The sequence below is a fragment of the Sabethes cyaneus genome, chromosome 1 (genome assembly GCF_943734655.1).
Source record: "Sabethes cyaneus chromosome 1, idSabCyanKW18_F2, whole genome shotgun sequence".
NCBI classification, from domain to species: Eukaryota; Metazoa; Arthropoda; class Insecta; order Diptera; family Culicidae; genus Sabethes; species Sabethes cyaneus.
Genome location: NC_071353.1, coordinates 85,149,795 through 85,175,942, shown reverse-complemented (window position 1 = coordinate 85,175,942; position 26,148 = coordinate 85,149,795). Strand labels below are relative to the sequence as shown.

The 26,148-nt window shown below is 38.0% G+C and overlaps 1 protein-coding gene across 1 annotated transcript in view; it reads left to right on the top strand.

Annotated features, from left to right (window-relative positions):
* Positions 1-1,659: 1,659 nt before the first annotated feature.
* LOC128745901 (tachykinin-like peptides receptor 99D) overlaps positions 1,660-26,148 on the top strand; it is a 186,849-nt gene continuing 162,360 nt past the window's right edge. The window contains exons 1-4 of the mRNA XM_053842968.1: positions 1,660-1,706; positions 3,978-3,996; positions 8,187-8,373; positions 8,524-8,698. Coding sequence (XP_053698943.1) covers positions 1,660-1,706; positions 3,978-3,996; positions 8,187-8,373; positions 8,524-8,698 — 428 coding nt within the window. The remainder of the gene's footprint in view (positions 1,707-3,977; positions 3,997-8,186; positions 8,374-8,523; positions 8,699-26,148) is intronic.

Here is a 26,148-nt window from a genome sequence, read left to right as displayed (position 1 = left end):
TTTTTTATTACATCTTTAATCTCATCGGAAGACAAATTTGTGCTCAGTTTCCGCACCCTTCTTATGAAGTTAGCGACTACGTTCATTTTCATGTGTAATGCGCGGCAAGAGAAATAATCTAAAAATATCCCTGAGGCCATAGGTTTACAATACCATTCCGTCTTTATTGACTGGTCTGCTTGACGAACAAGCACCATATCAAGGTATGGAAGTCTACCATCTTTTTCTTTTTCACAGGTAATTGCAGATGGTTTTCATAGCTGTTAAATACCTCTAGAACGTCATCAATTTTGTTTCAGGCACCGCCAGGATCAAGTTGTCAACATATTTTTTCAAAAGTGGGAGCGGAAAACTCAATCTTTCGACCACTTCTTCTAGCAATGTTTTCGTCACTAAGTCAGCTGCAGTGGGCGAGAAGGGATTGCCGATAGCAGCTCCGAATAATTGTTTGTAGTATTGGCCACGAAACGAGAAGTAGCTACACTCAAGGCAAAAATTGACAATCTCAATAAACAAATCGAGATTGATCTTTGTGTGAGGCTTGATTCTATTCCACTTTGTTATTATCGTGTGTCTCACTAAGTCTCTAGGTATGCAGGTGAAAAGAGATACCACGTCAAACGAGACAAGTATGTAGTTTGGTGGTAATTGTACTGTGTTAATAAATTCACAGAAACTGAATGAATTTGCGACATCACTTTCATTCTGGATTGATGCTCTTACTATGCGACCGATATATTTCAACAGCATGTATGATAGTCCTCCAATGTTGGGTACGACGGGTCGCAGCGGCAGGTTTTCTTTATGTGCTTTTGGTAAACCATATATCCTCGGGCAATGAGATGAATTTGTGCGTAGCTGGTTTGCAGTCCTAGAGTTAATCAGTGATAAGTTGAGCAATCGGTCTACTAGGTTGTTGTTTTGTTTTTGGAAACCGGACGTGGGATTTGTTTTACTGGGCTTGTATGTGTTTTCATCAGATAGCAGACTTAGCATTTTGGAGTTGTAGTTGTTCTCATACATCAAAACAGTTTGTTTACCCTTGTCAGACTGGACAATGATTATGTCGGGGTGATCTGTGATGAAACGTTTGGTTACTTTGCAGGCATTTTGTAGAAATAAGGTGAGATGATCGTGTGAGATTGAATCAAAACTGTGAATATAGTTCTGAATCATGTTGACACCACTGCATCGGTTACGATCCCGTACGGACTAGTCTACAGTTGTATTAAGTACATTTTCTAAATCCGCTATCAAATGGAAAATTGGCACTTCAGCAATAGAGGTATATGGAAGGGCAAATTTTGGTCCCAAACTCAGCAAAATCTCAGTTTCTGGTGGGACGCTTGTTTATGTGGCATTGTGTACAGCTTTTGGATTGCCGTTGGGAGTCGATGGGTTTTTTCGAGCCACGGAAACGGAGAGCAATTTACAAACTTTCGTTTTGTGGTTGTTGTGATGCGTTGAGTGTGTGTTGTCATAAACTTGTCTTGGGACAGAAAAAATTCTTGTACGATGTGCGTAGGCAAGCTTTGCTCTATTTGCGCTTTCAATGACACTAGCTCTTTGCGAAGTTTTCGTAGTGTATAATAAGTTTGCTTGATTTCTAAGTTCAATAGTGACTTTTTGAACCTGTTGATGCTCCTATTCAATTTGTTAATGAATGGGCTGTCTGTCTCAAGCAACGAAAAAACACATTTGAAAGAGTTTGCGATGTAGTTTGGAAAAATTCCCCTTCAAAAATACTTTGCAGGATAATTGTTCGGTATTCTTGCAACTTATTCTGCCTATCGTATCCGGATAGCATTAGCCGCCTTTTGTATGCTTGGTTTACCATGTGCTATCCTGGAGACCATCACCTTGATGAAGCCCTCTGCGTGTTTGGAGTGAATTTGACAATCTACTCAAAATCCGAACACAGCACTGAGTACCATCCATCATAGATTGAATCAGTTTGATGAGCTTCCTGAAGAAGACGCTAAAATTGATTCTAATCTCATTTCACTCAGACAGTTGCTGAGTACAGTACAAGAAACAAGATCACTAAATCGCGAGAACTACACACACACACACACACACGCACACACACACACACACGCACACACACACACACACGCACACACACACACACACACGCACACACACACACACACACGCACACACACACACACACACGCACACACACACACACACACACACGCACACACACACACACACGCACACACACACACACACGCACACACACACACACACACACACACACACACACACACACACACACACACACACACACACACACACACACACACACACACACACACACACACACACACACACACACACACACACACACACACACACACACACACACACACGCTCGCTTTTCTCTAAATAAACCCCATTTTGTTTTACTGACCCATAATACTGGGAGCCATTGACCCATAATTCTGATCAGGTTTAAAAGTGACCCGTAATACTGGAAATGGAACATGCTCACATTTTGTTGTTCTGCAAAAAAGTGTATGATTTTGGAATAAGTTTGAATATTTATAACCAGGGCCCGACAACGTCACCTTCAATTGCATAGCGTCACTCAACACTGAAGCAGTGAAGCTTTGGTTTCAATAGAAGCAGCACCGTCTCAGTTTCAAACTGGCTCAGTCAGCGTCAGCGAAACGGATTTCACTTCATCATGACACTATCGGTTTCAGCTTTTAATTTGTACCTTTCTATCAAATATTCTGAAGAAGGCCAGCTACTTTGAATGCAAATGAATTGAATTTGAGTTACATTTCCTACAATGAAACGCATATTATAGTTAACCTACTTTCTGCCGTTGTCAATTGAAACAGCCACCAACTTCAACTGAAGCTTGCTTGAAACGTTTTGTTTAACAAATGAAGCAAGTCACTTCATGTATGAAGCGAAGGTAAGAAAAAGTCAGTTTCATTTATTTGTTTCGACGATGCCGGGCCCTGTTTATAACCAATTAAATTATGAATAAACTGTAAATTATTCAAATCTGTGTTTCTACCATTAATTTGGTAGCATCATCATGCTTAACTGGCCCATAATACTGGGATGACTGTATATTGGCTATCACTATTAATCGGAATTAAATGCCTTAGTTTAAATGGGAAATGTCATGAATCTACAAAACTGGAAGAATGGGGAAAATTCCTTCAATCTTTTTTATTTTTAAAGAAAGCTGAACAGTGTTCTATACAGCGACTTAAGCGAACTTTTTGTGAACTTTCTAGTTCTGTTAGAAGTTGCTTTGTATTTCCTTCGAAGTTTAATCATTAAATACGAACTTGAGAGAACGGTTAATTACTTGAAAATTAAGCTGAATAGAGTTCTATTCATGATCATTCCGTCGGCTGATTCAGTCAAAAAATCCCCTTTTATTGGAACTTTTAGTTACTTGGGGAACCAATAAATGAATAAATCACAACAAACACTAAAATTCAACGATTTTAAAATTAAGCGAAAGTTTGGGTTTCAATACTTGACTTGATTACTAAGTGGGTACACCTGTACCCGGTTGACTGCGTTGATATTTTGGTTGATCAATTAAGGGCTAAATAAAACAAACAGAATAGGGTAATTGATCTTGAATTGACCTATTTAGCGCTTTTTAACACCACCACTCGCACTCCCGCTCAATTTACTCGTCATTTATAAATAATATGTGGTGATGTTACTATTTGTTGGAAAGTACCACCTTTTTTCTACATTATCAGTACTTTAAAAATGTATAATTGATGAAACTTTTATTAAATATATCGTTTTTTGCCAAAGCCTTTTTTTTATCTTGAATGGACCCAACATGATCTTGAATTGGACCTATTTTTGATTTTGAAATGGACCTAAATTTGGATAGTCATAGTTTCTTCCATGTAAATGAACAAAATAATAACAAAGAATTTTTTTTAATAGTACAACTATACTACTGTTATTTATTAATAGGACACAAGGTTGAACAGCTTTTACCTTTCTTATACTCTGTTAGAAAGGTATGAAAGTCGGTTGAAAAATTTGAAATCAGTCACAGTCGCTGAGGGTCTTGTTTTTATGTCAGCCCGACAATTGAACAATGTTTCAGTGACTTGATATGCGTTATGTATGTATCTGTGTGTGACATTTGTATATTGGGAATTTATTATTACCTGTTGTTCAGATATGGTTGAAACGATTTCTACGTCATAAAAAAATTATGTCGCCTATTAGTTTAAAAAATTTAAACCATTCATTAAAAATATGTAATATAACTTGTATTAAACGTAGTTTATCAAGTACAGTGGGGTTCGAGTTTTTATTTAGTGACTACATATTTCGAAAGGTCAGATTTTTACTGACGTAGGACTACGTCTTACTGCAAAGTATCTAAAGGTTTGCGACAGCCCCTGTCGAACATTTTGAATATAAAACCGTTGCAATCGAGAAAAATTCGTTAATTAGTGGTAATTATTCAATTTTGACACATTTATATGCAATTTTTTCAGTTCAAAAATGGTCTAGATTTTGCCACGGTTTCGATTTTGGCAACATAGGCGACACGCATTTGTTGTCAAATTCGAAATCATACTGTAAATGGTGCTTGAAAAAATTAGACTTGGTAATTCTACTAGGTTTAAAGGTAAGGTTAGATACTAGGTTTTAGTTTTAAATGATAGTCGATGAAGAACTGTACCAGATAGAAAATAGGAAGTTTCAAAAATGAATATTTTAGATCTCAGAGTCACTCAATTTCAGTGGACAAGGAGGTATTAATTTTGTCACAAGTCATAGGGGAGAGGTGCTTAAAGAAAACTTTACATCCCCCAAGAAAAAAATCAGAGGGGTTGTGTATAAGATACGACCACGGATGACGTAGTACAACAATAGTAGTACAACGTTAGTCCGGTTGCATGATTTTGAATATTTTACTAAACTGATTTTCAATCTATCTGTCAATCGACCAAAAGGTGATGGAAGTCAACCTGCTTACTTATCGGCGGAATGTAAGGCCTTTGCAAAATATTTTTTAAGTTTTTGTCACCCCCCCTTTGGAAATTGGCTTGAAAAATCGGGGTGCTAAAAAAATTTGTAGGATATGAGTATAAAATCAATTGTCCGTGGGCTCTACAGCCTGAAAAATTCGAAAAATGAGTGTACTTAACACTTGAAACAGAAATGGAAATTCGAATTCGGAGTTTCCGAAAATCGTCAAAAAAAAAATTCTCTCGTTTTTGTCTTCTTTTCGTACATTTTTGCATGGAAAATAATAACGTATATATTAAAAGCAAGAACAGATTTGGTTTTCACGCTTAAACTTTAAATAAAAATGCTTCAAACCCATGTTTTTGCTCGATTAAAAAATTCACTTTGTCCCCGCCCCCTTTATTGGCCCAACACCGGAAGGACAAAAACTTTATAAAATATTTGTAATGGCCTAATTTTACTTTATTCTGAGCCTCATAATTATTTTAACTAAACTATTTAGAAAATTATCAAATACAATATTATTTTTTAGGCATATCCAGTTCGAAAATGGTCCAGATATTGATCCAAATTTCATATTTTTTGCACCATATCATTATCCAGGCCTTTACCTAATTTCTAAATCTTCCATTGACGCACAGATGATTTTATTGCCAAACCGGGTAATTTTGTAGGACGGTTGGGCATCACAAAGTTTCACGAGGGTGAGGAAGTTGGCGTTCTTAACCATCAGAAGTGGCTGCTTCTTTTTACTCAGACGAGTCTGATTTTGTGACTACAGGATCCGGTTGAATTTTATTGGCCTTAGGGTTTTCGGTCAGCGCGCTAAAGGTGTTTTGAAGCTTTGGTATATGCTTGATTAACGTGTTTAAACTATTTCTCATCTGAGTTTTGTCAAAACTTAAACTTACAGCAAAACTTTTTGCTGTATTTATATGGAAAATACAGGACGTTATTTGTCCAAAATTTTGATTCCAACCATTTTTACGATGTTGCCCGTAGATAGTTAAGCAGGGATAACCACTTTAAATAGAGTTTGGAATATTAGCTTCGTAACTCAATTCGAAGTTCCAATATTAGAGTTTCCTATACAATAAAGCTATATATAAATCTTCAGAATTGTATTCTCAAATAACTTGTTTCATTCTTTTGTGCATTACTTTTAATGATACAAGAATTGTCCCGCGTAGCATAATTTGGGTTTTTTTTACATAGGGCGAACAAATCGGGAAAATTTTACTCTATTTATATAGATTACTTATATAGATTATATAGATTACACTTTTGCTTCGTGCTAAAACAAATACGTAAAATCCAATTGAAAAATTTAAGTGTAACTGGTTTTGTGCTAAATGCAAATGAAGCAAAAATAGCTCTTTTTTAAAGGGCATAGTACCTTTTAGACCATATTTTTTGCCTAATTTCAAATATTTTTTTCTGGATAACGCGAAAGGCAAATTGAATCGGGTTTTTTGCATTCGAAGCATTGCATTTTATACTAATATTTGCAATTTTGTTTTCATAAGGGAACCTCTTCCCCTTGCCCCTACGGCTCCTTGAAGATAGTCGTTCAAAAAACCATGAATTGCGGTACCATGGATTGGCGCGGGGGGGCTTATCCGAATTGAAAAACTCCAAAACGACATGAAAGAACATTAAATTATCTCGTGTTTGATCCATCCTTTTTTAGAATTCGAACAGATAACAAAATGGCGGACATTGAAACATAAAAGTATGGTTTTTAAGCGAAAAAATTGATTTTAAACATTTCTCAAAAATACAAAAATTACAATATCAAGAAAAGGATGGGTCAAACACTAGATATTTTTGTTGGCTTTCAAACAAAAAAAGAATCATAAGAATTGCTTGAGCCGTTCTTGAGATATTTATGGTACCGACTTTCAAAACCTGGTTTCGAGAAAAACGACGTTGAAGTTTTTACTCGTTGTTTAATCGCTCCAGACATGCGCGGTACAAATAGCTGTAACTTTGTCAATATTTGGAATTCATGCAAACGACTTCAAACACATATGGTCAAAATGTTAATCTTTCGAAATAATCAATAAAAAAATTTAGGTTTTAAAAAATTGAAAAGGTACTATGCCCCCTTAACAGAAGGCAGTTAGTATCCCTCTTATCTTTTGATCCATCTTATCTTTTAATCAATGATGGTTAAAATTTTTGTACAATACTGAGAATAAATTAAGTTTATATTATTTTAAGCATAAAATGACATGTGTTAGCTAACTAATTAGGAAGACTTTTTAGTTTCAAAACTAGAGGCTACAATGTACAAACACTATGAAGCAACTACGAAAAAGGATGAGTGAAAGTTAGTTTTATCAATATAAATAAGTTTTTATTTAGGCTATAAATCAAGCCTCCTTTCAATATCCCGTGCTTATAGATTAATAATAAACAGAGATACTATAATGACAACATGCAGTTTCAATGAATATACAACGGCGTGTTCGTTAGTGGTAGGCAATGATAGCTGCCGTCAGTGATGTCTCGGAGCGCAAAACTAGGTCCATTCTAAAATCAATACTAGGTCCATTCAAGATCAAAAAAGGGGGTTAACATTTTTAAGGAGTTTGAAGATTTTACTGGTTTTACTGAACTTTTAAATACCTAAATTGAAATTACACATATTTTAGCATCATTTTAAGAGTGTTGTTTTATTTCAACCCAGAAGGGTTCCGGGTAGTAACAGTTTGAAAATACTCTGTGGTGACTGCCAAAACGCTGAAATACAGCTACTTTTAAATACGCGGCAATAAAGTGGTTTTGGCTATAATTTTAATTTAATTTTAGTATATTTACGTTCAGAAATGATTAAAGATAAACATAAAAGCTAAATACAGTACAAAGACTTGATAATTATATTCTAAAATTCTTATTTAAAAATAGGTCCATTCAAGATCAGAATTCGACTAGGTCCATTTCAAAATCATTTACCCTAATGAGTTTTTCAAACCCATTTCCATGAAACAGTTCAATGTACATCTATTTACCTATGTAGCACGAATTCATCATAAAAAATACTTTTTGGAGCGAGAAAACCTTCCGATAATTTAAACCTCCGCTTAGAACAAAACATTCGGAAATCACGTTTTGATCGGCGTGCAATGAAACGCGCGCGGGATTACCCGCGGGCACGGTACAACAATTTCGAATTACGATTAGACTGCCAACCAAAATAGCATTTTATTTTAATTCTTGCTTCCAGCTCCGCATTGGAAATAGATTTTAGTCTTCCTCTTTGGCATCGAATTATGTGGACCATATTATTCATGTGTATGGTTATTACTGCATCCGTTGGCAACTTGATTGTCATATGGATAGTTCTAGCTAACAAGCGAATGAGGACAGTGACCAACTACTTCCTTGGTAAGTTTAATGTTCAATATAAATTATATAAAAAAAACAAGTCATGTTATCGTAAATTACGATAAATCACTCTTTCTTGTTTATTTCTCTGGCTGAGAGTCTCATTAATAAAGAAAATTAATTAGTTATTTTTTCCCGTTTCATTGGCAGTGAATTTATCAATTGCTGACACTATGGTCTCAACGTTGAATGTAACATTTAATTTTATATACATGCTGAACGTTGACTGGCCGTTTGGCAACTTTTACTGTAAAATATCACAGTTCGTAGCCATTCTCAGCATTTGCGCGTCTGTTTTTACATTAATTGCTATTTCAATTGACAGGTAAGTTTACAAAATGAGTCATCATTAATTTTTCGAATTTCAGAAGCAGTTTCTGGGTACAAAATAAGAGCTCTGCTTTTGAAAATGTATTCACTGCATTTTTCTTACCAATCTGAACGCAGTGAACGTATTTTCATAAACAGAATTATATATTACAGCTAAGAGAACTGCTCTCAAAATTCATAGAATCAATGACGACTCATTTCTGACTGTTCGATAAAATTCAATATTACGATCAAATCCAAGATGGCCGCCATTTTTGACGTAGGACTACGTCTTACGGCAAGTTTTGAGATAGGGTGTCATTCCAAAAAATCGAAAAATGCGAGCGTCACGAAAAATGAAAGGTTTTGAGCGCTAATAGCTCAGCGGTTTTCCAATCGATTTTCAATATTCTTATACCAATCGATTGGAAAATCTTCTAAGAATTGAACCAAATAAAGAAAAGTGTGAATTCTTGATGTTGAACTATTGAAAAATTGAAAATAATGAACCTATGTTTTACCAGAATTCTCGCTTCGTGATTGGTTGTTGGAAATGACGTCATCAAAGTAGAAATGCGTTTTCACGCTTCAGTCAATTTTCAAAAGATTTCCAAGATATTTACTCCAATTGATCGGGAAATCGATTGAAAATATTGAAAATATAGAAAACTACTGATTTTGTTTTTGAAATTGAATTTGAAAAATTTTTGTTTTTGAATTGATTTTGAAAATTTGAATTATTTTCGTATTTTTGCCTTCCCTCGTCAGTGCTTTCCTAGCACGGATGACAGAAATATATACGATATAAGCTATGGGTTAAGCTTCCTTATGATTGTATTTAATTTACGCTCTATAGAATCCGATCGAAAATTGTTGAGCTTCAGCTGTTGCTGCTTCCCATGGATAAGGCAACGAAGACATGCAAATTCACCAAGCGAGGTGTTGGAGCTGGAGCACTCGTTTCGCTGCCGTGAAGGAATATCTGGCTGCTGAAGTTCTGGAATTGGGAGGACATGTGCTGCTCGCGACAACGAAACGATCAGAATTATCGTCACTTGCAGCTGGCCATCCGCAACAACGAAGAGTTGAACAAATTGCTGTACCGTGTCACCACTGCTATGAGAAGTGTCTTTCCGTACATCCAAACTGTTTTGTTGCTGCCCAAGAAGACGGAAAAGAAGGCTTAAGGTTCCAACATATCACGTCGAAAAACCGTTCTTTTAAGAACGAAACATATGTTCATGAAGATTTGAGGAATTTTTGCTCACTGATTTTAATTCTATTTAATTTAGATTGATTCTAATGTTCGCTTGCTGCTGGTGGTTCATTTCGTTGCCGTGATGGCACGTCTAAACTGTTTTGTTGCTGCCCAAGAAGACGGAAAAGAAGGCTTAAATTTCCAGCATATCACGTCGAAAAACCGTTCTTTTAAAAACGAAACATATGTTCATGAAGATTTGAGGAATTTTCACTCACTGATTTTAATTCTATTTAACTTAGATTGATCTGATTGTTCGCTTCTTATTAAATAATTTTAACCGATCACCTCTCGCGCTTCTGTTCGCTTGTTGCTGCTGGACGCTGGTTGCAGCCAACAAATATACCAGCTCCAAGTAAATGTGTTCGGCCAAGCGTCAAAATAAATGAAATTGGATTTAATCAAATGAAAGAGTTTTAGTAACATCTTTTGCATCTTAGCAACACAAATTTATCCATCACTAATGCTACAGTAATAATACGTAGCGTAATTTTTCTTTGGCAGCAAAAGGCGAACGGCTCACTGGTAACTTTGCTCTTTTGTTCAGACCGAAATTGAAATGCTCTTATTTTTATTTCACGTAGATTATAGAATGAAGGACCATGAAAAATGGGTGTGGTCGTTTCTTGTCGCTTGCTCTGGTACATAACACGTGGTAAGCCGGCGAACAGCATTATTCAAACGCTAGCTGAGCTAGTGCCAACATCGTTTGCCAGGGCAAACGGGAGTCACGTTCGACTCGTGCACGTGTTCATCAGCGGCTGACCGTGTGAACGTGTGTTGGAGCTGAAGCACCATTTCACTGCCGTGATGGAATATCTGGCGACAGGAGTTCTGGAATTGGGAGGACATATGCTGCTCGCGACAACAAAACGACCAGATGCATCCCACGTCACTTGCAGCTGGCCACTTGGAGTGGTATTTCATCGTGATTCAGGACCACATACGAACGGTTTCGTTGATCGCATAGCTGCTGAGGCTTTCCGGTTGGTCCGTTGCAACAAGCCGTGCCTAGTTAGCGGTTATCGGTACTCCAATTTACCGAACAGAGAATTACGTTAAATGCGTTAGTGCAAGTTTATTGCAAGCAGGAGTTATGATAATCAAACAATCGGTTCTTTTAAGGGCCACATAACGATTGAAAAGTTTATTATATTTTCTTGCCCAGTTAATACCATAATTAACACAGTCAACGAGGGAAAAGTTGAATTTTTCGCTATTGCGGACGACCAACCGATGACGGTAATAAGTTTTCTGGTCACAGGCGACATTTTCTGCGACTTCCAATACGTCTGCAGGTTGTAAATGCTTTATCCGTGTCCTTTTGTAAGCCGCAGAAAAGTTGCGCAAAATTTTCAACTTTTTGAAAACTCGCGCGTACCGTCTACCCGATTACCAGAGGAAAAGCACTATTCAACGTAGAAACATATCATACAAATTTATTTACTGTTTGGTTTAGTTACTAACTTGGTTTCGTTTTAATAAAATAGATTCAATCAATTCATGGATATAACTCCAAAATCGGTTGAGGATTGAATGTAGAGTAGGGTGGGGCATAAGTGCGATGTTTGAAGTTGTCATCAATTTTCGCGAGATATAAAGAAGAACAACAACAAAATATATTTTATAGTGATGCAGCTACTCAATGTCTTTACATTCAACTATAAATCATCTGGAATAATAGTGTTATTGAAAATAAATTCTTCATTCTTCTGAACAAGTGCCGATTCGCACTTTTACCCCACTAGCGGGGTAAAAGTTCGATTACCGCGGGGCAAAAGTGCGAAGCTCGAATCCATGAAATTAGCACAGCAGTAGCTAACAAAACCATATTATCGTCAATCTGCGGTATGTTTCGGTAAGGAATATTCTCAATTTACACCTTTCCTATTTTCCGTTGGTGTATTGCAGCCTCCGACAGATCGAAACTTTCCCAAACGTTTGTTTTATGTTTCATCAGCGGAAAAACATTGTTTTTCTTCGACCAACATCTGTAGAGCACAGTTTTCTGCAGATATTCCATTTCTACTATCTGTAATATAGTGCCAAAAGCTGTATATAAGCTATACATTTTTGCCCCGTCTGTGAATCGCACCTTTACTCCGCTAGGCGCTTGACGGGGTTTGATTAAATTATGGAAAAGCGAAACTGTTATTTTCTTGATTCAAATAGAATTTCGTTTCGAAACAAAAATATTTTTAGGTTGTTATAAAAATTTCGTTTGAAACAAACGAATTTTTTCGCTCCGTGATAGAACTAGAACTCCTTTCCCCGAACAACCCCGTTGAGAATCGCGGCTATAACGCTGACGGACGAACAGCGTCGTCCGCAGTACCTTGCAAGTCGCAAGGACTTGCATAGTGTCGTCGTCCCGTCAGTAAAATGAGTTAGATTCTCGATCCATGAATCGAACTTTTACCCCGTCAATAAATCGAACTTTTGCCCCGCTAGGCGCTTGACAGGGTTTGACTAAATTATGGAAAAGCAACATATATTTTGCAAATTCTTCTCACCGCAATTTCAAGAGAGATATCTGAGTGATGTAAAACGCTGCTACAATTTGTGAATAAGTAATATCCTCCTGTTGATATCGTATTTGCCGTACAACGAAATATTACATCAAAACCGTTCTAAAATAACTTTTACCCATAACTCAGCAACTGTCGTGCCATTGTCGTTGTATGATAATTATAATAGACCGTTGAATTTTTATTAAAAGATGTGGCTTTTCGGTCTCGAGTTTCTTACGAAAACTTTATTTTACGTTCAGCTGACGTTTCGAAGAACTATGCCTTCATCTTCGGAGCAAAACGTTGATAATTGTTTTCTTAGTCAAGTGTTTAAACATGAAAGTGTTATTTTTGTTTAACCCTCTATAACTATAACCGTCTACGCACATCACAACCAGATTGATTAGCAACTATGATTCGTAAACAACAAATGTTTATGATGGATTTAAGCTGTCAAAGTACTCACCCATCCATGCCAATGTAGTCAATTTACTCGGAATCCGCACTGATAAATCATTGAATCGCACTTTTACCCGCATCGTACTTTTACCCCTCCTTACTCTATACAATGTTTCTACTTTGATGACCGTTACGGATGTAGCTTGTATACATGAAGAATCGTATTATTATATACATAGATACATCCTACTATCGCTACAAAGAGGCTAACGTGGTCCTACGTCACCTATGCGGTCGTGTTTTGTGCACAACCCCTCTGATTTTTTTTCACTTCATTTAAAAATCCTATCCTTCCTCTTTACAAAACCGTGTCGTTTGTTGTTTATTTCATAGAAAATTTTGGAAATGTTCTAACAATTATATGAAAATGTGAACCTTGCCACATCAATGCCAACGTACACCTAATTTTATGAATGTTTCTTGTAGCAATTTTTCTCAGTTTACCAATGGTCTTAATATAAAAATCGGTTTGAAGGTCCATGGCGAAAACGGCGATTTTTTGGTAAAATCTAGTATGAATTAAACCAACCCACTTATCAAGGTGGCGACGTATCTGGGTGGGTTGTTTTTAGACACCAGATACGTCGCTACTGCGCCTCTGCGGTTCAAAGATACATGGGTACCAGCGAGTCATATACCCTGGCAGCTTGTTAAGCGTAGCTACCTATTAACCCCCCCCCCCTTCCTTTCCACCTTCCCCTCCTTTCCCAAAAATTTTCATTACTTTCCCAGTTCCCAGTCAAAGACTAAAAAACACGAATTTGGTCAACTTTTTTTGAAACTTTCGAAACACTTGGCGAACGAAGGACCACTGTTTCGAGGTATTAAAAATACCATTCTTATTTTTTAACTATTTTCAACCATATTTTACCAACCGAGAGCTGGGTGGCTTTTGCTATATCAAGAATTTTTCTCCATTGTACTCGGTCCTGGGCTACTCGTCGCCAATTCGTTGCGCGTTTTGACACACGTAAGTCGGCTTCAACCTGGTCGACCCATCTAGGTCGTTGAGCCTTTATATTCCTGGTGCCTGTGGGGTTCTTGAAGAGAACGGATTTCTCTCCGACTCCAAGTAGTGCTGCAACTCATGGTTCATACGTCTACGCCACTCTCCGCTATCCATTTGTACTCCGTCAAAAATAGTCCGCAACACCTTTCGTTCAAATACGGCAAGTGTACGTATGTTTTCCGTAAGCAAAGTTACTGTCTCAAGTCCGTAGAGGAGTACCGGTCTGATTAGCGTTTAGTACATCGTCAGCTTTTGTTACAATTCTTTTTGAACAATACAGGTTTTGAAATACAATTTAGCCTTTGTTCTTACCGGCTTGGGTCGTCTTGGTTGGTCTCCTGAAAAAAACTTCAAAATGGCGGACTTTCTTCCCACACCAATGCTCACTGAGCGGAAAACAATTATATAGAGCTAGCGAACTTCAAAGCAGGCAAAGGAAGTTCAAATTTAAAAGAAATATACAGCTTGAACAAAGTACCAGACTATACAAATATTTTTTAAAGCAATAGGGTTAGTAGTTTTTTTATGTTTCACTTTACTTGCGCAATTCGTAGAAAACTCTCTTCTGGCACACCGCGTGCCACGATGGTTGCTGCTGCTGCTCGTTGGTCGACTTTGGTGGTGAGGGGCGATGCGAAGGGCGATCCAGGGGCTGCACAAACTTCGAAGATACGGAAAAAGACGCAGCGGCGTCCCGCCTCGATGACAGGGTGTCCGTTAATTTCTTCACTACGGCCAACAGTGGGCCACTCCAGCTGGGAACCGTTAGCTGCTGATGGTCGAAATTTCACAAACGGTGGCACTGTGTCGTTTCTAGGCCTGATGACGAACGGCCGAATCGCAACCCGGAGGCACGGCGCACACACAAAACTGTTCTTGGCCCAAACTTTACGGGTGAATTGGCGTCCAAAATGGCGGTGAACGAATGTCACTGTGCACTTCAATTTAATATCTTCGACGGGCCCTTTGGCCGTACGCTAGTCCCCTTTGGGATTCACTACTTTTCACTAGCTTGGCGGAACAACCGTACTCTACGGGCGGGTTAACGTTGGTGCAAACTATCACTCACCGTACTTGGTAGTACATGCGCACGATATACCTCCGGGCAGAGGTGGGCACAATTCCGCTAATCCGCTAACAGCTAATTAGCTCAGCTAACATTTTGGTTAGCGGTTAGCGTTTTCGCTAATTTTTATAACCGTTAGCGTTTTTGTTAGCTTCCGCTAAATTTATGTACCACTAAATAAACCGCTAACGTTTCGAGTGATTTTGGTTCGTTTCGCCCATTCGTTTAACGTGGTCGAAACGAACCAAAATCACTCGAAACGAGAATCGCAATGTCACCCCTGGGTCCTGGGCTACTCGTTTCCAAATCGTTACGCGTCTCGGCACATGCAAGTCGGCTTCAACCTGGTCAAGCCATCTAACTCGTTTGGCCCCTCTATTCCTGGTGCCGGTGGGGCTCTTGTAGAGAACAGATTTTACTGCACAATCGTTCGGTATCCTTGCGATGTGGCCGGCCCACAGTAGTCTCCCAACTTTTTCCAAATAGTGACTACAAATCATGGTGCATACGCCTATGCCACTCTCCGCTATCCGTTTGTACTCCGCCAAAAATAGTTCGCAATACCTTTCGTTCAAATACGACAAGTGCACTTCCGTAAACAAAGTTGCTGTCTCAAGTCCGTAGAGGACTACTTTTGTACGCGGGCTCAAATAAATCGATATTTAAAAAAATTCGAGGCCTCCTACATTCACTGAAAACATCAAGAGAGATTTTTCAATTTTCTCGGACATCACTAATTTAATAAATTCATAAGTGTTGGGCCAAGTATCAACGCAATAAAGTTTTCACAACAACCAAGGACAATTATTATCAACAAAATATGTTTTTACAAATTTTCTACCTGCTAATTCCCTTTATTCTGATTTCATTGTATTTTAACTAAAAACTTGAAATTTTATTACTAACTTTGAAACAAAAATTATCTTTTATTGCCGAAATCAGCGCTTTTCGCTTAAGTAATGTTGATTCTACAGTGCTAACAAATTTAGCTGTTAGCGGTTAGCGTTAGCTTCCGCTAAATTGTTGATTGATTTAGCGGTTAGCGGTTATCGAAGCTAACGTTTTGATTTAGCGAATTAGCTGTTAGCGAAGCTAAAATTTCGGTTAGCGGTGCCCACCTCTGCCTCCGGGTTCGCTAATCATTTCTTAATCCCTCGCGCCGGCAGTTGCGGGCGCTTTTAACCATCATCGGTCCGCTTTCCACCCTGAACCCCCTTTGCATTTCACCCCGCCTCCTCGTTGCTTTTCCTACGGTTGCTGATGGTACTAAATCTATGACAATTTTTTTATCGTTTTCTGTTGGTGTCCCGATCAAACTTTAACTGAATAGTAATTTTAAAGTAAAGTTGCATGCAAAATATTTAATCTATCCCTAACCATTAGATTAATTTTTAATAATACCCAAGTAGCACACTTTTCTCACTTCTGGTTGCTGCAACCTATTTATGACTGAAATCAGTCATTAATCGGTTACCACAACTAGTTTATAACAACTGTGCTAGTAGGGTATCAAACAAAACTAAACTTTACTTTACTTTACTTTACTTTATTGTCCAGTAGCGTAAGATATAAATCTTTTTGAAATTTGCCACTTCCGCATTTTTATCACGTTAGGTACATTATTCTTATTTAATTATTCAACTAAAACATAACAATTATCTTCCAGGTCAATTACATTGAATTCAAAAATCAGAGAGGTTGTGTACAAGACGCGACCGCATATATAGGTGACGCAGGACTACGTAAGTCTCTTTGTAGTGATAGTAGGATGGATAGTAGGATAGTAGGATGGATACATGCCCATGCTTGTAATCATTCGATTCTTCATGTATACATGCTATATGCAACATATATACATGCTACATGCGTTGTAAGTAACATTTATCAAAGTAGTAACATTGCATACGTTCAATTCTCAAAAGATTGTGCATATGAAAACAATTTAACAAAATCAAGAACACAAACTATTGCCTTCCTGGTACCTTACTGAAATTAAAGATTGGTTTTATTACCCATGGTTCCCCACGTTGAAGGGATTTTACCAATTCAATCCTATTTTATCAACAGCACATCTTTTCACTACACTTCTAATGAAACGGCAAGCATGCATATTCATACAGAGTCGTATTATAACCGAACACTACAGCTGTAGCACATTTTTCCAACACAGATATCAAAATTGGCCGAGGTTTAATCGTCTCGCAGTAAAGAATGTGCGATCTGTTGAAACAACGAACTTGTGACATTTTTTCTAGCACACTTCCCTAACACAGACATCAAATTGGACTAGCTTTAATCGCGTTCGTAAGAAATCTGTTGGCACGAGGGGGCTTTGTCACTCTTTCTGGCGTACTTCTCAAGCAAGGACATCAAAATGGTCTAGGTTGAACCACGGTGTTAGGAAATCTTGTTGAAATGAGGGAGCTTTGTCACTTGCTTTGGCTTACTTCCCAAGCACAGATATCAAATTGGTATAGGTTTAGATCATCGCAAAGAATCTTCCAACCAATCACGAAGCGAGAATTCTGATAAAACAAAGGTTCATTATTTTCAATAGTTCAACATCAAGAATTCATACTTTTCTTCGTTTGGGTTAATTCTTAGAAGATTTTCCGATCGATTGGTGTAAGAATATTGAAAATCGATCGGAAAACCGCTGAGCTATTAGCGCTCAAAACCTTTCATTTTTCGTGACGCTCGCATTTTTCGATTTTTTGGAATGACGCCCTATCCCAAAACTTGCCGTAAGACGTAGTCCTACGTCAAAACTAGTTTACACGGTTCCAAAAATTGATGCAGCCTCTCTTGATCATTGCTTCCGACGATAAGCGCTTCAAATCGGGCGGTAACGAGTTCCAATTTACCACACCTTGAACGAACAGTGAACCAGCGTAACATGCAGTATTGTTCGGTGGTATCACAAGGTTTTGCAGTCGGCGTCCACGAGTTTCGATAATTCTCTGATGAAGAGTACTGGGAGACTGTGTTTTTAGCAAGTTCCTCAGGAACATGCACGATCTATAAGCGTAAAAGTGTTGCAACGGACATCCAATGAGGTTCTGCTGCAGGTGACTCACGTGATCATAGCGGCTCAGCCCTGTCGTGCTCCGAGACAGATTTGCTGCTGTCCTTCAGCCAACCTTTTTTTTGCCAGCGCCGCCGTCCATCCCTTCTGCTGTTCGGAGGTGAACAGCAGAGTACCGCGCCGCCGGTGTGGATCCGTCTCCTTGGATTGAGCAGTGGTCTTACCCTCCAAAGGGGCCACTAGTGTCGCTGCCTGCTGCTGCTTCTGTTTCTGCTGCTGGTCCATCGTTCAGCTGCTGCTTGCTGCTTCTCCAAAAGTCGTCACAAGAATGATGATTCACGTGGATGACGTCCGTTTATATAGCATCGCTCGGCAGCTGACGCGCCGTTGCCATATTAGACTATAATACGTTGCATTGACAGTGTTGTCAGAGCAGACCGATGTGAATCGCTTTATTATTATTTTTGTTCATGTTTATTCATCATTAATTATTATTATTATTCTTATCTCCCACATTCTCCTGCTTCACTACTCTTAACGAGAATTGTGTGCAATGGATCAATGTGGAAAAGTGTTATTTTTCTAATGCTCTTTTACACCTTCAATATTGGATTTAAAATCCGTTTCGCAACAAAAGAAGAGCAATAGTCAATATTGTTTAGCTGGAAATCGGCAACTAACCTTCAATTTATAAACTGCTGTTTCACTGCACAGAACGAAAAAATGAATCTCACATTCGACGTAAACAAAAATCAAATGTATTTTTCCATCAAATAAAACGTAAATAGCCTAATCCGTTTTTAAAGATGTATTTTTACATCAATCCAAATGTAATAAATCAGCCGTTAGGTGAAATAACATGTAATTTTATATGATTTGCAATGCTCCATTTATGTGCATGTCAAAAGACGTAAATTTACATGATTTTTTCGAAGTGTGTGTTTCTTACTTTTGTCAATTCCTCTCACGGTTTATTATTAAGTTTGTCTGATATTAGATCTTTCTGGACTTCTTGCTCATTTCTGAAATATTAGTGTCTTCTACTATTAGCAAAGGTTCAGTGCTACATTGCGTATTTGACGCTTGGCTGGCTGTTCCTATTCGACAGGCTTCGCAACCAGCCACTAGTGTTACAAAAACCAGATACCTGACACCGTTCTCTTAATTGCTTTGCGTTAAAAAATAACATCGCTCAAGGGCTCACGGACATGATCTCCACTGACAGCCGAAGAGCTAACTTGTGTGAAGCAAAGAGATAATATTGATATCTCTATTATGCAAACGCTAACATTGAAAACATGGTTCCTATCTGCTACTTGCTAAGAGCGTATGACTTCCTAACCACTTTGAAGAAAATTTTACTGATCACTCTTTAGCCGGGTAGTTAATATCTCACCTATTCTCACATTCCTTTAGGTGACGCGAATCTAAACTTGTAGATTAGATTTTCTTCGTCAGTTAACAGTTTTGACTATTAATACCATCATTACACAATTTTTCCACCATTAACCATTAGCAATGCATTAACCGCATTGGTACTCTCAAGAAAATATACTAACCGCCCTTCCGTCGGATAGTGAAAATATTCATACTCTTAGAAAACTTAACTAACCGCCCTGCCGTCGGATAGTTATCAAGATGAATTTCACCATTACGCCACCCTTCCGTCGGGTAAGGTATTGTCCGTTCAGAGAAAAATTAGCGTTTTGCGCTCATTCTGACAACTGCAACTGACAACCGAAACTGACAGTTCTGATAAAACACTGATACAAATTCATCTTAAGAAACACGTAAACATTATGCGTACACGCTGAATTATTTTTAGTCATAACCTGCAAAAATATACATTTAATCGCACAAAAATTCAAAAATTTAAAAAGCACATTTAAAAATATACATTTTAACGACGCAAACATATTTTTTTTAGAGTTAACAATGTAAATACGAATTATTGACATGGAAAAGGTTATAAAAAGCATCCCATTAGAATCAAACATAGAGCTGCTGTGAGCTAGACAGAGTATCTAACTAAATCGTGCAGTAGTTTAAAAACCTACTCAACTGTACTTGCTACCCCTATCGGGGCTGGTGACGGTCAGTTTCAAAACTGATATACTCAACCCCCGCTAATATGAAAAACAGCTCGTTCAGATTGGGCGAGTTCATTTTTAATCTGAATATTTGGTAACTCTATTCATTTTCACACACGCGCAAGACGCGCACTCTATGAACTTGTTGTTTTGATTTGACGAAAACAAACGTTTTGAAAACATCTCAAACATGCGCGAATTCTAAAGGCTCGGTTTGTATAATACGAAATTGGCTCGGCAGTTTCGACAGCAATACAGACTTTTTTAGATCGGAGCTAACTGCCAGTAGTCGAAAATAGATGTTTGACACCATTTTGAAATCCAAGATGGCGGACTATTATTTAGTAAGTTTTTTATACATTGAGTACGGTTTTCCGGATAAACTGACGCGGCTGATCAACGCTACTCTGGAGTAAGTGATGTGCTACGTGCGCGTTTCGGGGACACCCTCGCAGAGGGTTGCGGCAAGCGGATGGACTGTCCTGTATGTTTTTCAATATCGTTTCACAAAGAAGTAACCTCATACCGCTATTGTTTTCCTTATTTTTTAACGACGTTTGTGCTGTACTTCCACGAGGATCCAGATTGCTGTACGCTGATGATCTTAAAATGTTTGTGCCGGTCAAATCAATTGAAGACTGCTGTGAACTACAAAAACTAATCGACATTTTTGCAGACTGGTGTCTAAAGAATGAGCTTTCCACTAGCGTGCGCAAGTGTTCGATCATCTCTTTTAGTCGCCTGAAAGAACCTATTATATGAAACTAGCGCATCAGCAACGAAATACTGGAAAGGGTAAATGTAATCAAAGAACTCCCAAGTCTTCTTGATACGAGCCTCTGTTTTCGGAAACATTACTCATATGTAATATCTAAAGGCAATCAAAATTTGGGCTTCATATTTAGGGTATCCAAAGCATTTAGATATTCATCTTGCTTACGTTCCCTGTACTTCTCTATTGTGTGTTCTATCCTAGAGTATGCTGCTGAAGTTTGGAGCCCCTCACTGGAATTTGGTCCTCCAGGTTGGAAGCAGTACAAACAAAATTCTTACGGTATGCTTTGAGATTTCTACCCTGGTGAAACCCGTTAGTGCTTCCGCCGTATCAAGACCACTGCAACCTACTCAACATTGAAACTCTCGACAATAGGAGAAAAATTCTTTTCCAGAAGGCTTAAATATTTCTACCTAATAAATTATATCCTGCCTGGCTTCTACACTGTTTATCAGATAATTCTATCTTAAATCCAAATCTAAAGAAGTACATAATTTTAATAAAATATGAATTTAACTTAGAATCTTATTTGTATGACAAAAGTTAAATATCAAAATTTGTCTTGTTCTATAGACCTAGGAAAGAAAACGTGCGATGTATTAGGGAAATGTCAAAAATGTTGTTCAAATATTACGAACACGTCTACCAGTATGGCTCGTAAAAAGCTGAATAGGTACGGATTATGGGTAATTTATTTTTGGCCTACACCAAATCCAACATAATTAAAAGATTATTATTCACGCGTATTTTTAATTAGAAGTGTATTTCGTTTTATTGCTTCAGCTTAATATTTTCCCTAAAAACTTCATCGGAAAACTTTTCATTTGGAACCAAAATCGGCAAGTTTCAACGCAATTGCTGACTTATTTGATTTCAACACTACCACTTCAGCGTTTAAGTCACGGCTTCGTAGATAGCTGTGCTCTTTGTGTTTGTGTATTGTTCGTTTTTATCATTAAGACAACCACTTTGTTAGATGATATTTTGACGTAGGACTACGTCTTACGGCAAGTTTTGAGATAGGGTGTCATTCCAAAAAATCGAAAAATGCGAGCGTCACGAAAAATGAAAGGTTTTGAGCGCTAATAGCTCAGCGGTTTTCCGATCGATATTCAATATTCTTACACTAATCGATCGGAAAATCTTCTAAGAATTGACCCAAATAAAGAAAAGTATGGATTCTTGATGTTGAACTATTGAAAAATTGAAAATAATGAACCTATGTTTTACGAGAATTCTCGCTTCGTGATTGGTTGGAAGATTCTTAACGATGATCTAAACCTATACCAATTCGATATCTGTGCTTGGGAAGTAAGCCAAAACAAGTGGCAGAGCTCCCTCATTTCAACAAGATTTCTTAACACCGCGTTTCAACCTAGACCATTTTGATGTCCTTGCTTGGGAAGTACGCCAGAGAGAGTAACAAAGCCCCCTCGTGGCAACAGATTTCTTACGAACGCTATTAAACCTAGTCCAATTTGATGTCTGTGTTAGGGAAGTGTGCCAGAAAAAATGACACAAGTTTGTTGTCCCAACAGATCGCAAATTCTTTACTGCGAGACAATTAAACCACGGCGAACTTGATATCTTTGTTGGAAAAATGTGCTACAGCTGTACTGTTCGGTTATAATACGGCTCTGTATGAATAAGCATGCTTGCCGTTTCATTAGAAGTGTAGTGAAAAGATGTGCTGTTGATAAAATAGGATTGAATTGGTAAAATCCCCAACGTGGGAAACCATGGATAATAAAAAAAATCTTTAATTTTAGTAAGGTAGCAGGAAAGCAATAGTTTGTGTTCTTGATTTTGTTAAATTGTTTTCAAATGCAATATCTTTTGAGAATTGAACGTATGCAATGTTACTACTTGGATAAATGTTACATACAACGCATGTAGCATGTATATATGTTCCATATAGCATGTATACATGAAGAATCGAATGTTTACAAGCATGAATACATGCCACTATCACTACAAAGAGACTTACGTAGTCCTGCGTCACCTCTATATGCGGTCGTGTCTTGTACACAACCCCTCTGATTTTTTTTCAAACAAATAAACAAATAAACAAATATGAAATTAAAATCGGTTCGGTTGTTTGAATGTTATAAACAATTAAATTTCGACGTGACGTTTTTTCAATATGTGAGTTAGTAAAATATGGCAATATGTGACTAGATAAACGTTTTTCTATATTTAAATGAAATAAAATAAAATTTTTTGTGACGATTTGAGCGAAAATTTTAATTTTGTGCATTTACAATTATGAGTGTATCACGTGTTATTCATAACGGCGTTTTTGTTTCAGTGTTTGAGAAGTTTGACAACTGCGTGGTTGCTTCTTCTTTTTCGTTCAAAATCGCCCGATGAGAATTTTTCTATGAACTGACAATAATATTTACTATGTTACTAACCGCCCTTCCGTCGGATAGTAATAACAAAAATTAGTACATTTGGCAAACTTAACTAGCCGCCCTTCCATCGGATAGTTATCAAGATGAATTTCACCATTACACCGCCCTTCCGTGAACAGCAGAGTATCGCGCTGCCGGTGTGGATCCGTCTCCTTGGATTGAGCAGTGGTCTTACCCTCCAAAGGGGCCACTAGTGTCGCTGCCTGCTGCTTCTTCTGTTTCTGCTGCTGGTCCATCGTTCAGCTGCTGCTTGCTGCTTCTCCAAAAGTCGTCACAAGAATGATGATTCACATGGATGACGTCCGTTTATATAGCATCGCTCGGCAGCTGACGCGCCGTTGCCATATTGGACTATAATACGTTGCATTGACAATGTTGTCAGAGCAGACCGATGTGAATCGCTTTATTATTATTTTTGTTCATAATGTTTATTCATCATTAATTATTATTATTATTCTTATCTCCCACAAGCCCGTACACGTATCTCACACAGCAGTTCAGTGCGACACGTAACCGATCGAAAGAGCTTACGCTGGGGCGGATATGGAGTACATCGCCAAACAGGAAATGCGGTAGGATCAGAAATTTAAAAAGCTTGAGTTTGACAGCAGTTGATGCAGAGGAAGTGCAACAGTATAGCGTTCGGAGGCTAGCATAGATCCACAGAACAGAAGTGGAAGTTCGAACAATCGTTCGAGCAAAACCTGGCATCTACGCTCTGGTCTAAAACTCTACCAATAAGTAAGAACTTTGACTACTTTTTGTTTTGAGTGCACTTGTCATTCAAAATCTCGTCTAAACGAAATTCCTCAACTCGTCTAAATATTTCAGCTTTACTTCGCACATAGGAGTATATGATGCAAAATGTTGGCCATAAGTCCAAAATGGAAAATGCATGATTTTATCAAAATACCGTGGACCCCCGTTCGTTTGACCATTTTTAATCTGAACACTTTTTAATTTGAACCCTGTTGGTTTGCACGACGTGCAAATTAAAAATGGTTCAAATGTCATTCTTAACATGACATCATTTGTTCGATTCGTTTGTACTAACCTAGCGTGTTTAATCGGTTTCACATTTCGTTTTCCTAACGATTAAGAGAGAAATCCGATCGGAAAATGCAATATTCGCACTTGCAACTGCCAACTAAAACAAACCACCAAAACAATAACAAAGATCAGGGCGGCCAGTTCACACAGGTTTCAGCATATTTCGGGTTACCAGTTGTTCAAATTAAAAAGTAACCCCGTTAGTTTGCATGAGGAATCGTTCAAACGAACGGGGGTCCACTGTATCGTATCTATTATCACAACAGGGCCTACTAGTCACGTTAGTATTTTTCTATGCAGGATTGATTGATATTTTTTTTCACAGAGTATGCTGTTATTTTGGATAGCAGTTTTCAAGAAGCATCCTATCGCTCGTGGGTATATAAACCTGAAAATCTGAAAGAAATATTATTTGTTTAACATAAGTGAGCATTTTCTCCGTAAAGAAGAATATTTTTCAATAATTTTATCCAGCTTTTTACGAGCCGTATTGGTGAACCGTATGATCTGTGTTAGTGTGTTCGTAATATCTGGACAGTATTTTTGACATTTCGTAATTACATCGCACGTTTTCTTTGCGCACGTTCACGTTAAAACTAACGGAACGTGCGGAAAGAAAACGTGCCATGTATTTAGAAAATGTCAAAAATGCTATCCAAATATTACGCTCGCCGTCCGGCATTATGACATGTAAAAAGCTGGATATGCATTTATATATCCATCAGCTTCTTCGAGCCATAATGACGACTGTCATTCGACTCAGCTCGACAATAACAAAATATATTTGGTATGCACGCATGTACATATGCATATACAAGCATAGGCGTCACATACACAAACCAATTTTATGTCACATACACAAACCAGTTAGCACCGCCTAATTAGCTTCGAGGTACAATGCTGGTCTAACAAGCCAGTCGTATGTTCGAATCTCGGCTACACTGAGAAAACTTTTCGTATAGTTTCTATGTGTCCAACATATAGATTTTTGCAATATGCCCAGTAAATGATCTTTATGTGCCAAACAGTTATCATTTATGTGCAAGCGATAAATTAGCACATACTATTCATATGTGTATAATTTGTAAGTGTATAATTGCACATACTATTCATAGGCGTATAATTCTTATGTGTATTTCTGGGAGGATTATGTTTATATGTGGCTCATGATAATCATATGGAATTTCATATTGTTGATTGCAACGAAGATTGTCTAATCAATAAGTGCGCAATCGCTCTTAAAAGTGCTATTTTGGCTTAAATCGTTTCGGTCTCTTAGGTGCACTTATTGCTTGGAATGCAACGAAAAAGTGCACCGAAGATACCAATACGATTTAATGCAGGATCGTACTTTTATGAGCGATTTCGCACTTTGGAGGGTACAATTTTCCTTGCAATCAACAATATGGAAATTTACTATTAGTTATGTGTAGAATATTTTGAGTTTAGGCGGGGCTTTTTTTTACGAGTTGGGAAATCTGCTGAGCACCTTAGAAGATACGGTATTATCAGACACCTGAGAAGATAACTCGGTGAGTGGGGTTTAGGTATCCCGACCCCCCTAATGGGGCGTGAGGATCCCGACCCACTAAAACCCTACTCGAGTCTCCAGCCTCAATCCCCCCTGGCACCACCTTATCGGTATTACTTCAGGGAGGGGCTATTGTGCTTAATGCACTCGCTTAGATAACTACTGGACTATGGTAGTTAGGCTGTTTATTCGCCGTTGATCGGCGTGGTTTTGTAGCTCGAGTACAATCTGGGTAGCAGCCGCATTGACCGCTCCCCAGATGTCCGAGCTGGAACACAT